Source organism: Bos indicus, chromosome 5 (assembly GCF_029378745.1).
Source record: "Bos indicus isolate NIAB-ARS_2022 breed Sahiwal x Tharparkar chromosome 5, NIAB-ARS_B.indTharparkar_mat_pri_1.0, whole genome shotgun sequence".
Lineage (NCBI taxonomy): Eukaryota > Metazoa > Chordata > Mammalia > Artiodactyla > Bovidae > Bos > Bos indicus.
The window spans coordinates 28,840,383-28,853,682 of record NC_091764.1 but is presented as its reverse complement, the minus strand read 5'-3'; the positions used below and the strand labels follow the sequence as shown (position 1 = coordinate 28,853,682).

Sequence of the window (13,300 nt, the reverse complement as noted above, 5' to 3'; positions counted from 1 at the left end):
ACCTGGTCTCCATATATACCTCTCTTAATATACGTACCTTCAAATAAACACAATGGGAAACCAACCATTCCTTGTATAATCAAAAACAGGCTAACTCTCTCCCAAAAGAAGATACAAAGTCCCTTTGTGCATCTTCGGATGCTGTCAATTCATCTCTGAGCTATCGTGTTCCCCTTTTCTATCCTGAGATATGAGATTAACTACTATTAACACTTTTTATATTAGATGGTCGGTAAATGGAGGTGGCAAACAGAAAAAAACAATTGGTGAATGTATACACAAGTATATTCATATCAAAATAAGGAAGAAATACACGTAACTATCAGTCTTGTTTCTGCAACTAGTCAGATGATCATGGCTTGTATTATAAATACATTTTCCCACTAGCCATTTAATCCATCCTTTGTCTTCTGAAAGCAGTGTTTATTTGACTGGGGTGTTGACCCAAACCTGGGTCATTAATCATCCTTCCTGTTTTGGGTGTAATTTTCCACCTTCTTTAATCACAGGACATGGAAGTACTAAGAAATGCCCCAGAAGGTATACATTCGAGACACGCTCCTCCTTATCCTACCTATATAGTAGCAATTTCCCCTTGATAGATCAAATAAATGTAATGGACTGATGTGATATCCTGTAGAATAGAGAGATGATCAAGGTCTTACAGACTAGATTGTGGCATAGGCCTGGAGAGTTCACACAGCCCTGAGACTCAACACTGAAAGTATACCGCTGGCCCTACCATATGAAAGAAAACTGCTTCTGATAGTCTTTTTATACTAAAAGGTGTACAGAAAAAAACAATCCATCAGATTCAGTTCAGTTCAGTTCAGTCACTCAGTCATGTCTGACTCTTTGTGACCCCATGAATCGCAGCACACCAGGCCTCCCTGTCCATCACCAACTCCTGGAGTTCACTCAACTCACGTCCATCAAGTCGGTGATGCCATCCAGCCATCTCATCCTCTGTCGTCCCCTTCTCCTCCTGCCCCCAATCCCTCCCAGCATCAGAGTCTTTTCCAGTGAGTCAACTCTTCACATGAGGTGGCCAAAGTACTGGAGTTTCAGCTTTAGCATCATCCCTTCCAAAGAACACCCAGGGCTGATCTCCTTCAGAATGGACTGGTTGGATCTCCTTGCAGTCCAAGGGACTCTCAAGAGTCTTCTCCAACACCACAGTTCAAAAGCATCAATTCTTCGGTGCTCAGCTTTCTTCACAGTCCAACTCTCACATCCATACATGACCACTGGAAAAACCATAGCCTTGACTAGACGGACAACAGCTGTAAACCAAATACCAAAAATTGTGTTGATTTGCTACAAGAATGAAACCACACCTGTACAGCAGTCCCAATTAGATTGACCACCTGATTACATTTATAGAAATCCATTCTCACTCTGTAAGATCTATCTGCCTTCTGGCCAGAGGCAAAATGAATAAAGATGTTGTAGAAATCACCATCCTGGCATCTTTATAGTTATTGCTGATGACATTAAGCTCTACAGTCCCTCTGGGAATATAATATTGCTTTGGTAACAGAAGCATTTAGAATGGTTTATACTTTGCATTCCCTTCCATAAGAGCCTTACTCCATAGGTCAAAAGAACCAATGTGAAGATTCTGATAGTTACTGAATATGTAAAAGATGCTTACTCCTTGGAAGGAAAGTTATGATCAGCCTTTCAGAAGGCAAAGGATGGATTAAATGGCTAGTGGAAAAATGTATTTATAATACAAGCCATGATCATCTGACCAGTTGCAGATCATATTAAAAAGCAAAGACATTACTTTGCCAACAAGGTTCGTCTAGTCAAGGCTATGGTTTTTCTTGTGGTCATGTATGATGTGAGAGTTGGACTGTGAAGAAAGCTGAGTGCGGAAGAATTGATGCTTTTGAACTGTGGTGTTGGAGAAGACTCTTGAGAGTCCCTTGGACTGCAAGGAGATCCAACCAGTCCATCCTAAAGGAGATCAGTCCTGGGTGTTCATTGGAAGGACTGATGTTGAAGCTGAAACTCCAATACTTTGACCACCTGATGCGAAGAGCTGACTCATTTGAAAAGACTCTGATGCTGGGAAAGATTGAGGGCAGGAGGAGAAGGGGACGACAGAGGAAGAGATGGTTGGATGCATCACCGACTTGATGGACATGGGTTTGGGTAGACTCTGGGAGTTGGTGATGGGACAGGGAGGCCTGGCGTGCTGCAGTTCATGGGGTCGCAAAGAGTCGGACACGACTGAGAGACTGAACCGAACTGTTCCAATTAAACACTCCATCGCTGAGGAAACAACATAAGGTAGGTTCAGGGACCCAGCAGAACAACTATAAAATAGACCCACAGCACACCTCCACTGATCTGACCATAAACTCCTAGTTTGCCTGATAGAACAAACTAGTTCTCCAGGCATTAGTGTCAATTCAGAGCCAATGTTTAGGTGTCCCACAAATGTGATTATTTCCCTCTTCCTCTTACACAAGCACCTTACTGAAGAGTCACAGATTCCTTGGGGAAGACTAGAAGGAAGATATATAGTATTAGTATTAGCATTTGGGGCTGTGAAACAGGGTCTGTCCTTAAGGAGATCTGACCTCTTTACTCCAGGGACTTGGGGTCTGTGAGTTAAACTCAAATTCAGGGACTGGTTGAGGGGCCATGTCTCTCTACTGTGATGATTTAAGTCAAACTTTTGCTCACCAAACCTAGAGCTTTTCCGCTTACATGCTGCTCACCACTTGCAACTCTAGGTACATGACAATGAATTAGCCAAAGATCATTTTGGCTTAGACTACGCTGATTACTGCTTAGGCTTTGCTGCCCATTACAGTCACCATACTTTCATTGTTTTTGCCAAATAAATGCTGCCGCTTGACCCCTGCCAATCTATAATCTCATCATTCCCACTGAATTCAGGAAGCCCTGAAATTGCTACTGTCATTTCTGGTTTACAGAAAACCATTACCATAGATCTCTTCAAGGAGACCAGGGCTCACTTCATAAATCTATTTCTCACAGCTTTGTAGAAGGAAGGAGATACATTTAGCCGGTAGATGAGCAGGATAAAGGTGGCTCTGTGGTACAGAATCTGCCTGCCATTGCAGGAGACCCAGCTTCAATCCCTGGGTCAGGGGTAGGTCCTCTGGAGGAGGAAATGGCAGCCCACTCAACTATTCTTGCCTGGGAAATTTCCTAAGACAGAGGACCCTGGTGGGTTATAGTCTATAGGGTTGCAAAGAGTCGGTCACAACTGAGCACACACGCATAGCACACATGAGCAGGATAAATCAAATTTAACATTCCAATCTCCCTAAGGCCTTGGATACCTTCTTTTATGGCAAAGTTTCTCAACCTCAACACTACATTTTGGACTGGATTATTCTTTGTTGTGGAGGACTGTCTGTCCTGTGCATTTTAGTAAGTTCAACAGTGTTCCTGGCCTCTACCCGCCCCCTACCCCTGCCCCCCGCTTTGTGATAACCAAATTATCTCCAGACATTGCCAGATTCCCCTGGGCAACACAATCACACCAGTAAAGAATCACTACCATGGAGGTATACTAAGGAAGTTCTGGTATTTCAGCTTCTTTAAGTGGAGGCTACTTTTTGGTCCAAGTTTCAGTCATTATCAGACAGAGATCAAAGGACTGTTTCTCCTGGCAAAGGAGTGTCTGTAAGATACTGGGGCTCAAGGACCCATTTTCACTGAAATCTGCCCATTTATCCCCATCTCAATTTTCAGAGTCCTACTCCTTCCAAAGCAATGCCCTAAACTTTAACACAAGAGGTTGTGAGGTTGGGAATTTAATTTGTATTGTAATTAATCACTTACAAGATTGGCCTCTTTGTATATTTTTAAAAAATATCAATCTCATAGCTAAGGAGTTAATAGTTTCTTTTTGCAAAGTCATAAAACTTTCAGGTGCCTCACACAAACTTAAGCTAGAAATTAAGAGCCATGGGCCCAGGGACTTCCCTGGTGGTCCAGTGGCTAAGACTCTGAGCTTCCAATGAAGCGGGCCTGGGTTTGATACCTGGTCAGGGAATTAGATCCTACATGGTGCAACTAAGACCTGGTGAACCTTAATAAAGAAATAAAATTGCTTCTCAAAACCAAAAAAACAACCCATGAACCCATCATATAGTTTTCCCAAGGTCTCCAGCACACTTAGAAGTAACCAATTGTAGTACACTCCTTATTTCCACTAAATGTTCTATGGCAGTAAAAACCTGATCACCCAAAGCCTTGCTTTCTATAGGCACCCGATTAAGGGTATCTGCAAAGTGATATTTTTTTTAATGTTTTGCTAACGCATGCCATGGACTGCCAGCATACTCTTTGCCACTGGAGTGGGGGAAAAGGCCATTAACACCTTATAGCAGATCAAGAGAACCAACCCCAGATAACCCAGAATCCTCGGAGTTATGTTCCTCTGAAAGCTTCTAATACCAAATTTTGTTTCAATCAGATAAGCAAAACTACTAGTTGTTTTGGTTGTTGTTTAGCTGTTAAGTTGTGTCCAATTCTTTTGCGATTTCATGGACTGTAGCCAGGCTCCTCTCTCCATGGGATTTCCCAGGCAAGAATACTGGAGTGGGTTGCCATGTCCTTCTAAAACTACTAGTGAAGTCACTCAGTAGTGTCTGACTCTTTGCAACCCCATGGACTGTAACTGACCAGGCTTCTCCATCCATGGGATTTTCCAGGCAAGAATACTGGAGTGGGTTGCTATTTCCTTCTCCAGGGGATATATAAAAAGAGATTTATTATAAAGACATGACCTCAAGCAATTTGGGGAGCTGGTTAAGCAGTCCATGTTAGGCTGTTGGTTATATTTCTAATCCTGGTACCCAAAGTTAACCAGGCAGCAATTGAGAAGGAAAGAGAAACTAGAATCTGCAAGGATGAACTAGAATCACAAAGACAGGTGGAAACTCGAGGCAGAGTCTTGCTGACTCTAACCTTGATGGCATGACCTTTAGGAAAAGCTGGCAGCTTCTACCATGGAGCTAATTCACACCTGGCCCACAAGCCAGACAAGCTGGCTTGTGGAGGAGACCCACAAGCAACTGAAGGATCTGTGGGCCTGACTGCTGCCCAACAACTGTGAGGTGAGCCAGCAGATAAACAACACACACAAACTGGAATAGCACCACTCTGTACCAAGCCTTCCAAGTGCAAAAAGAATTTGGCGGCTGCTGCTTCACCTTTTACCTTCAAATCTCAAGCAAAATGCCACTCATGGCCAAGCTGACCCATAACTCTGCAGAGAAGGCAATTCTGGAAAACATAAGAACAGGTTAGCTAAACTGATATAAAACAAATCCCCCAACAGATTAACATGGTTGCTAGTTGAGGAGTAACAAGATGAAGTAAGCCACTGAAGAGTTTAAACAGGGGAGTGAAATAGAATAGCAGTTGAGAAAGATGCCTGCTAGGGGATTTCCCTGGCAGTTCAGTGGTTACACTCCCAATACAGGGGGCATGAGTTCAATCCCTGGTCGGTGGGAATTAAGATCCTGCATACCACACTGCAGAGCCAGAACCAAATCTAAAAATCTTTACCAGTAATAGACTGACTATAGTACATTTTCATGATTTATAACTGCACATTTTGAGCAGCATGCTCAACACTTATTATTTTTTTTAATTGGAGGCTAATTACTTTACAATATTGTGGTGGTTTTTGCCATACATTCACATGAATCAGCCATGGGTGTGCATGTGTTCCCCATCCTGAACCTCCCTTCCACCTCCCTCCCCATCCCATCCCTCAGGGTCATCCCAGTGTACCAGCCCTGAGCACCCTGTATCAGGCATCGAACCTGGACTGAAGATCTATTTCACATATGATAATATACATGTTGCAATGCTATTCTCTCAAATCATCCCACCCTTGCCTTCTCCCACAGAGTCCAAAAGTCTGTTCTTTACATCTGTGTCTCTTTTGCTGTCTTGCATATAGGGTCATCGTAACCATCTTTCTAAATTCTGTATGTATGCATTAATATACTGAATTGGTGTTTTTCTTTCTGACTTACTCCGCTCTGTATAATAGGCTCTTTCATCCACCTCCTAACTGATTCAAATGCATTCTTTTTAATAGCTGAGTAATATTCCATTGTGTATATGTACCACGGCTTTCTTATCCATTCGTCTGCTGATGGACATGTAGGTTGCTTCCATGTCCTGGCTATTGTAAACAGCCAACACACTTTATTTATATTGGCTCAGACGGTAAAGCGTCTGTCTACAATGTGAGAGACCCGGGTTCAATCCCTGGGTCGGGAAGATCCCCTGAAGAAGGAAATGGCAATCCACTCCAGTACTATTGCCTGGAAAATCCCATGGACAGAGGAGCCTGGTAGGCTACAGTCCATGGGGTCACAAAGAGTCAGACATGACTGAGCAACTTCACTTTCACCTATGGGAGGCAGAAACGTCACATATACTATAATCTATATATAGGTCTCACACTCAGAAGACAGATCTTACTTGCCTACCAGTGAAGCAACAGGTGTGAACGAGGTGAGAAAAGGGATGGGATCAGAGCTCTGGGGAACACCTACATTTAAGAAGTAGTGTGGGTGTGGAGTCAGTCGTGTCCAACTTTTTGCAACCCCGTAGACTGTAGCCCACCAGAAATTTTGTCTGTGGGATTTTCCAGGCAAGAATACTGGGTTGGTCCAAGTGGGTTGCCATTTCCTACTCCAGGGGGATCTTCCTGAATTAGGGATTGAACCTGAGTCTCCTGTGTCTCCTGCATTGGAAGGCAGATTCTTTACCACTGCGCCACCTATAAAGCCTTAAGAAGTAGGCAAAAGGTTAATAACTGTGTCTAGTAAGCACAGAGAAATGAGTCATATAATCCTCTTTGAACCTGAGAATGTTATTTCCATAGATACCACAATGATTCAAGTTTAAACATGTTTTGGCTTGAATTTTATGCATTTTTGATAGTTACAGTACTATTGCATTAGAAAATGATGCAGTCATCTGCCTCATTTTGCTGATTAGGATGAGAACAATGAACTTACTAACACTATAGATTGTGTACTCTGTAGTTATTAACAAGAAGTGTCATAAATAAAGCAGAAGGAAAATGAAGCAAAGGTTTAGTTTAGACAACCTAAGATAGCCGATGCCTTGACAACTGTTATGGAATGTAGTTTAAATCTGCTGCTCCCTATCTTGCTTTGGGTATGAACATTTGCTGACTTCCCTGAATTCACTGAATCAGCTCTTTCTCAAGCTATCTTTCCAGGCCCTCCCCCATTTCTGCAGGGCCCTAGGATCTCATCCTTGGGGAAGATGTACACCTGTCTCATCTGTCTAAACACAGCTAATTCATCCACTGAATGGTAAATTCCTAGAAGTGGGGATTATAATCCATTTACTTTCCTTTTTATCAGAATACTAAGTACAATACTGAGAACAATAATGAATAGATGTTTGCTAAGTAAAAGTGCTTATTGTTTTTAATCTCAAGATCTTGCCAAATTGTCCCACTTTCCCTTTTAATATTTTAAAATTCAAAACTTTAGGGTGGCATAGTAACATCATAAACTCAGATTTATACTTATCCTAAAGGGCTCTTAATTTTTTTTTTTTCCCCAGTTCTGGAGTGAGCTGTATGATCCAAGCCAAAAAATAATAAGATAGAGGGTGTTTGCTTTCAATTGTTTAGAAAAATACAAGTGATGAAATTCAGTGTTTGTTTCCTATCAATACTCTATTGATATACAACTTTTTGCTTATAGATATTCTCTACTCTATAAGGGTTACAAAAAAATGAAGCCACATACAAGAAAAATAAGAAGTCTTCTGAAAAGTACTTACGAAAAATGAATTTTCAATATGTAGCATATTATACCACAGAAATTTCAGTCAGAATTCTCACAGCCTTCAAATTTTTAAGATGTTGATTTCCAAATCAATTACCATAAATAGTCAACTCAAAAATACCTTTGTTGATGTCCTTTAGAACCTAGGAGAAGGCAATGGCATCCCACTCCATTACTCTTGCCTGGAAAATCCCATGGACGGAGGAGCCTGGTAGGCTGCAGTCCATGGGGTTGCTAAGAGTTGGATACGACTGAGAGACTTCACTTTCACTTTTCATTTTCATGCACTGGAGAAGGAAATGGCAACCCGCTCCAGTGTTCTTGCCTGGAGAATCCCAGGGACGGTGGAGCCTGATGGGCTGCCGTCCATAGCGTCGCACAGAGTCGGACACAACTGAAGTGACTTAGCAGCAGAACCTAGGACATGATTTTCTGACTTTTACAATTTTTATTTTCTAGTTAGCACCAGAAAACAATCTATATTATGCCAAATCAATCTGAAAATTAGGAGTTATATAATGGCTACAGAAAAACTTTCACTATCCATATTAGACATGACACTCTATTCATCACTTAATTCTCTCCAAACAGGGCAAGGTAATTAAGGCTTTCATAAACTCCTTTTTAGAATGGGCAAAAATCACATCAGAGGCGAATGAATGGCCACGTCGTTATTTAAATTTGGTTCAGCTGGGAGGCTGCGTGTGGGAGTGTACCAGACAAGCACAGGAACACATGCAGGTTAGCACAGGTTAGCGCGCTGCCTGGGGCTCAGTGAAATTTTTAAAAATAATTGGTTCACCACTGTGCACCTCACTCTTATACAGAAACCTGACTAATTTACCACAAACATAAATGTCTAATATTGAAATATTTGTGTATTCATTTTTATACTTCTCGAAAGTATTTCTGGGAATACAAAGGTAAATTCCAAAAAAAAATCCCTTTTCCGTCAAATGGCAGTATTGTGGGAGTGGAAAGATTTAGTCCATTTGTGCTACTGCTAATCTGGCATGACACTGCAGAAAACACAAGAAACAAAGAAGATAATAAATGTGAAGTATACCTGAGGCCTCAAGCTCCTCTGTAAGCCTAGGGTTCTAAAAATTAGTTCCACCTTGTTGAAGTCATAACTGCTATGCCTCAGATTTATTCTGACTCCAGGCCTGGGAAAGAAATGTGCTTAGTCACTCAGTTGTGTTTGATTCATTGCAACCCCATGGCCTGTATAGCCTGCCAGGCACTTCTGGGAAAGAAAACCAGAGGAAAAAAAAGTACCCACTGAGATAAAATCAAGAATGCAAGGTGAAAAACAAAAAGTGCATTAAAATGCATGTAATATGATCTGTGGTAATGATTTCCTCTTCTTTATGTTTTCTGTAGTGGAGAAATACTCTGACTGGAAGGTCGTCTAGTATTTGGAGAAGGGAAAGATGCAACAATATTGAAAATATATCTGCATTCTAGACATTAACTCATTGTTCTGTGTATTATATGCACTGTTCTCTACTGGCTCAGGGTAATTATTTTTAAAGTTGCCATCTGCACCTACTATGAGGCTCTTCAAGTGCCACCAACAGACAGACATGTTCCAGTCAACACTTTAGAAACAGGCAAGGAAAGAATCCAACTACTCTACTTCACTACAGTAAACATTCCAGCAGTTGGCTATAATATCTTCCATGAAATCAGGAAATTTTAAGACCTCTGGCATAGAAATGTCATCCTTCATGTTGATTACACAATGAAGATACTTCTAATCAGGCTACCAGAAAGATCCCCCTCTCCCAAAACATGCTCAGCATTAAAAATAGATGAACTGAAGTATTAACTCAGAAACGGGGTCTTCTCAAAACTAAAAAGATTCCAGAATTTTGTGATAATCTTACTCTGAAAGTACTAATGTACTTACTGCTTGAAAAAAAGCAATGTATTAAAAGTAGCTATACATAAGAGCTCAAAAATTATGCTTAAATTAAAATGTAAAATCATTGATGGAGAAAAGTACGCAGGAAGCCCATTTGCCCCCATTAACTTGGACAAACAGGGGAGGTCATGGAGGGAAGACCCTATAAACAGATACAAACCTGAATTTGCACAATACTTCTGGGGCAAAGGCTCGGTGCTTAGTATCATAATGTTTAAAATTGAGAAGGCTATTTTTATCAGCTGCTATAATCTCTGATGCCTCCCTGACTATTGGGTATGCTCTGACTACTTTTTTATTAGGCCATCACACAGTTATATAGCAGCAGCTGTTCAGTAACAACTATTTAATTGCGTTTTTCTGATATCCTGGATATAGACTATCAGAGTACCCTTTTACAAATTGACTCCATAGTGTTAAACCTCAGAAACTGAGTGAGCATATGAATCTAGGTTAATCTTAAGATTGACTATACTGGGACCTCCCCTTGTGGTCCAGTAGGTAAGACTCTGCACTTCCACTGCAGGGGTGGGGGGGCATGAGTTCAATCCCTGATGGAGAATCCCACATTCCACACAGTGGGGTCAAAAAAGGGGGGAGACTGATTATATTATTTTCTATATAAGCATGTATCACGAAATCCAGACTGTAAATCATAAGGAATGATTAAATATTAACTTAGCAAAAAAGTCTGTCCAAGACTTACTGTTAGACATCAGTCTCCTCCACTGGTTTTAGCATGATTCAGCTTGCTTTATTATAAAGTTTTCTGATTACAGGAGTTGTATGAACTGAGAGGTATACTTATAAATTTTTGCTGTAAACTCTACTCTGTTCCTAGCAAGATACAATTTAAGAATGGAGAAAAGCTACAGAAACCCCTCAAGTACTTAATCTCTATTTAACCAACCACCTTATCTTTTTATGAGTTATAAAACAGGATTCTTCCTTTTTTTTTTTTTCTTTTCCCAAACATCCTCTGGTAATCAAACTACTGAGAAATGGAACTGCCCAGGGAGGGAGAAAAAAATTCAACAAACTGATTCATATAGAGTTGCTATCTCTATATAAACAAACCAAAACACTGAAACCCATTTTTAAAGTCTCTTTTTCAAATAAAAGCTCATAAATGATGTTGTTTTACTTTTAAGATCAGAAGGTCTCTAACCTGAATTGCAAGGCTATTGCTCTTATCAGAAGTTTCAAGGGTCACAAATTAGAAATGAGGGAATTTAAAGAATCATCTTAGAAAAAAATCTGTGCCACTTACAGGATCAAATCATTATAAATGACAAATCCGTGCCACTTACAGGATCAAATCATTATAAATGACAAAGGCGATGTCTGGATTTCTTTTAAGTCTTACTGAAATGTGCCAAGTTTTAGAGTAAGGCAGCGAGGTTTATGCTCAAAGAGGAAAATGATGCTCAAACATACAAAGGCTGCAAGGTTTGCAAACTCAAAGCCTTTGGGGCTGGAAGGAAATGAGAAGGCACAGACTGCATTCCATTAAAAATGGATAGCTACCATTCAGTGTAAGTCAAATGCACTATCATGAAGGGGTGTGAGCCTGGTGTTCAAAATGTTCTGACTTTTCAATCAGATCAATATGCAGAAACTTTCTGCAGAAAGTTTTAAGTATTTAATGTTTTATTATAAAAATGTTATGGAAAAAAATTCTGGTTAGGAAGAAGAATCAAAATATCTATAACCCATACGTGGGCAGGCAGTTTATAACATGTGGACCAATCTTCCAAGTCCCAGTGTGGGTCTAATCTCATACTACTTGGTATAAATAAACTTAAAATGCTTAGCATTCCCTAGGAGAGTCAGCATTAGAAACATCAGCCACTCCAGGATATAGACTTTGGCCTAGAAATGGTGTCTGGAGTATTAATGGGAAAAGGGGGAAGACAAGACACGGTGGGACTATACACACATTAGAAAGAAAATTAATGCCTCCATTATCTTCTGTTGGGCTTTGTAAAGTTCAGTGTTAGAATTCTTTTTTATACCTAAAATGCTAGAATGGGCTGAGTTCCAATGTAGCATGGAAAACTGATTATTGGTTAAAGTATGATTTCTGGATATTGTTACTAGGTAGTAAGCTCTTTGGAAAATACCATCATATCTCTGAAAAAAAACTCAAGAAAAACAACAACAGAGAAAAATAATAACCACAGAGCACACCGACAACCAGGATGAAACAAGACTGCCAAAGAAAAGAAACGTCTTCTTTTGGAAATGATGTGCTAGTACCAGCAGTTACCAAGGGTTGGTTGATTAAATCCAAGTCAAGTTTAACTGGCCACAGTCAAGTATCACTTTAAAAATCGGTCTATTTGACCAGTTCATTCTGAAAAAGAGCAGTGCTCTTTTTCCTTTGTTACATGTGATTTAGACAAAATAAATATGGTTTATCTGAACAAATTTGTTTAAAAAATACAAAATATCATTTTTATATAAAACTCTACCCAAACCAGTAAGTTCAGGTTTACATAAACACACACACACATATATTTAATCCCAGAAGTCCAGGCACAAGCCCATAGGGGTGTGTGGCCACCACAGGCTAATCATTTAACTCTGGCAGTTGTAGGACTGTTGTGAGGTGGTGGGTCTCTGACCTACACTTAACAGCTGTCAGCTTTAACACCCTTCCCATGAGGAAATTTTTAACTTTTGTTCAAAATGTTTGAACAAAACTCACGACTGAACTAACAGAGAAATGTTAACAGGACACTTGGCACAAAAGGACTACGAGAAAGTGGGTCTTCTATAGTCCCTGAGGCTGCCCGTCATCTAGACACAAGTGAGTCAGCGTCCACGGTGTTCAGAAGGTAGAGTTCAGGTTGAACTGTCAATCCCAGATGGTACTGAGGACAAAAAGATGGAAAAGAGTTAGACTGATTTATAAGTATTTAAAATTGGCATTCAAGTATCTATAATCAGCATATAAAAGTAGCTCTTATTTCAGTTCTGCTATACTGATTTTCTTTCAGAAAATAAATGGCTTATAAATATATGAATGGTTTACGACATATATAAAATAACTGACAGGAGCTGAAATAGTTAAGGATTTGTTAAATGCCAAATACAAAATTTGCACTTTTAACTATTCTTGTGACATACTCTACTTCGGCATGGGTGTCTGATCAGGATATTAAGAGCAAATGTACTGCGAGCTTTTATACCTTAATACTAAGTGTGTTAGAACTCAAATTTCAGGGAGTTCCCTGGCGGTCCAGTGATTAGGACTCTGTGCTTTCCCTGCAGAGGGTTCAGGTTCAATCCCAGGTCAGGGAACTAAGATCCTATTAGCTGCACAGAACGGGCCAAAAAAAAGAAAAGAAATCAAATTTCAAATAGTCTAAATTCTAAGCCCTATTGTCTGGGCCCTAATTATCCTTTGGCACTTGAGCAGAAAAAGCCTTTCATTAAACAAAAGAAAGAAACATAAAACGGCATGTGCTAAGAGAAAAGGATCCCAGATGTTTATCAGACTTTATAAGAATTACTTTAGCTGCCTTTA

General features: G+C 40.2%; 1 protein-coding gene across 8 annotated transcripts in view; it reads right to left on the bottom strand.

Moving 5' to 3' along the window:
* Positions 1–402: 402 nt before the first annotated feature.
* Positions 403–13,300, bottom strand: part of LOC109559099 (natural resistance-associated macrophage protein 2) — a 43,820-nt gene continuing 30,922 nt past the window's right edge. For all 8 annotated transcript variants that reach the window (XM_019960567.2, XM_070789105.1, XM_070789106.1 and 5 more), the window contains one exon: positions 403–12,644. In XM_019960567.2, the coding sequence (XP_019816126.1) occupies positions 12,567–12,644 (78 nt within the window). In that variant the 3' untranslated portion in view covers positions 403–12,566. The remainder of the gene's footprint in view (positions 12,645–13,300) is intronic.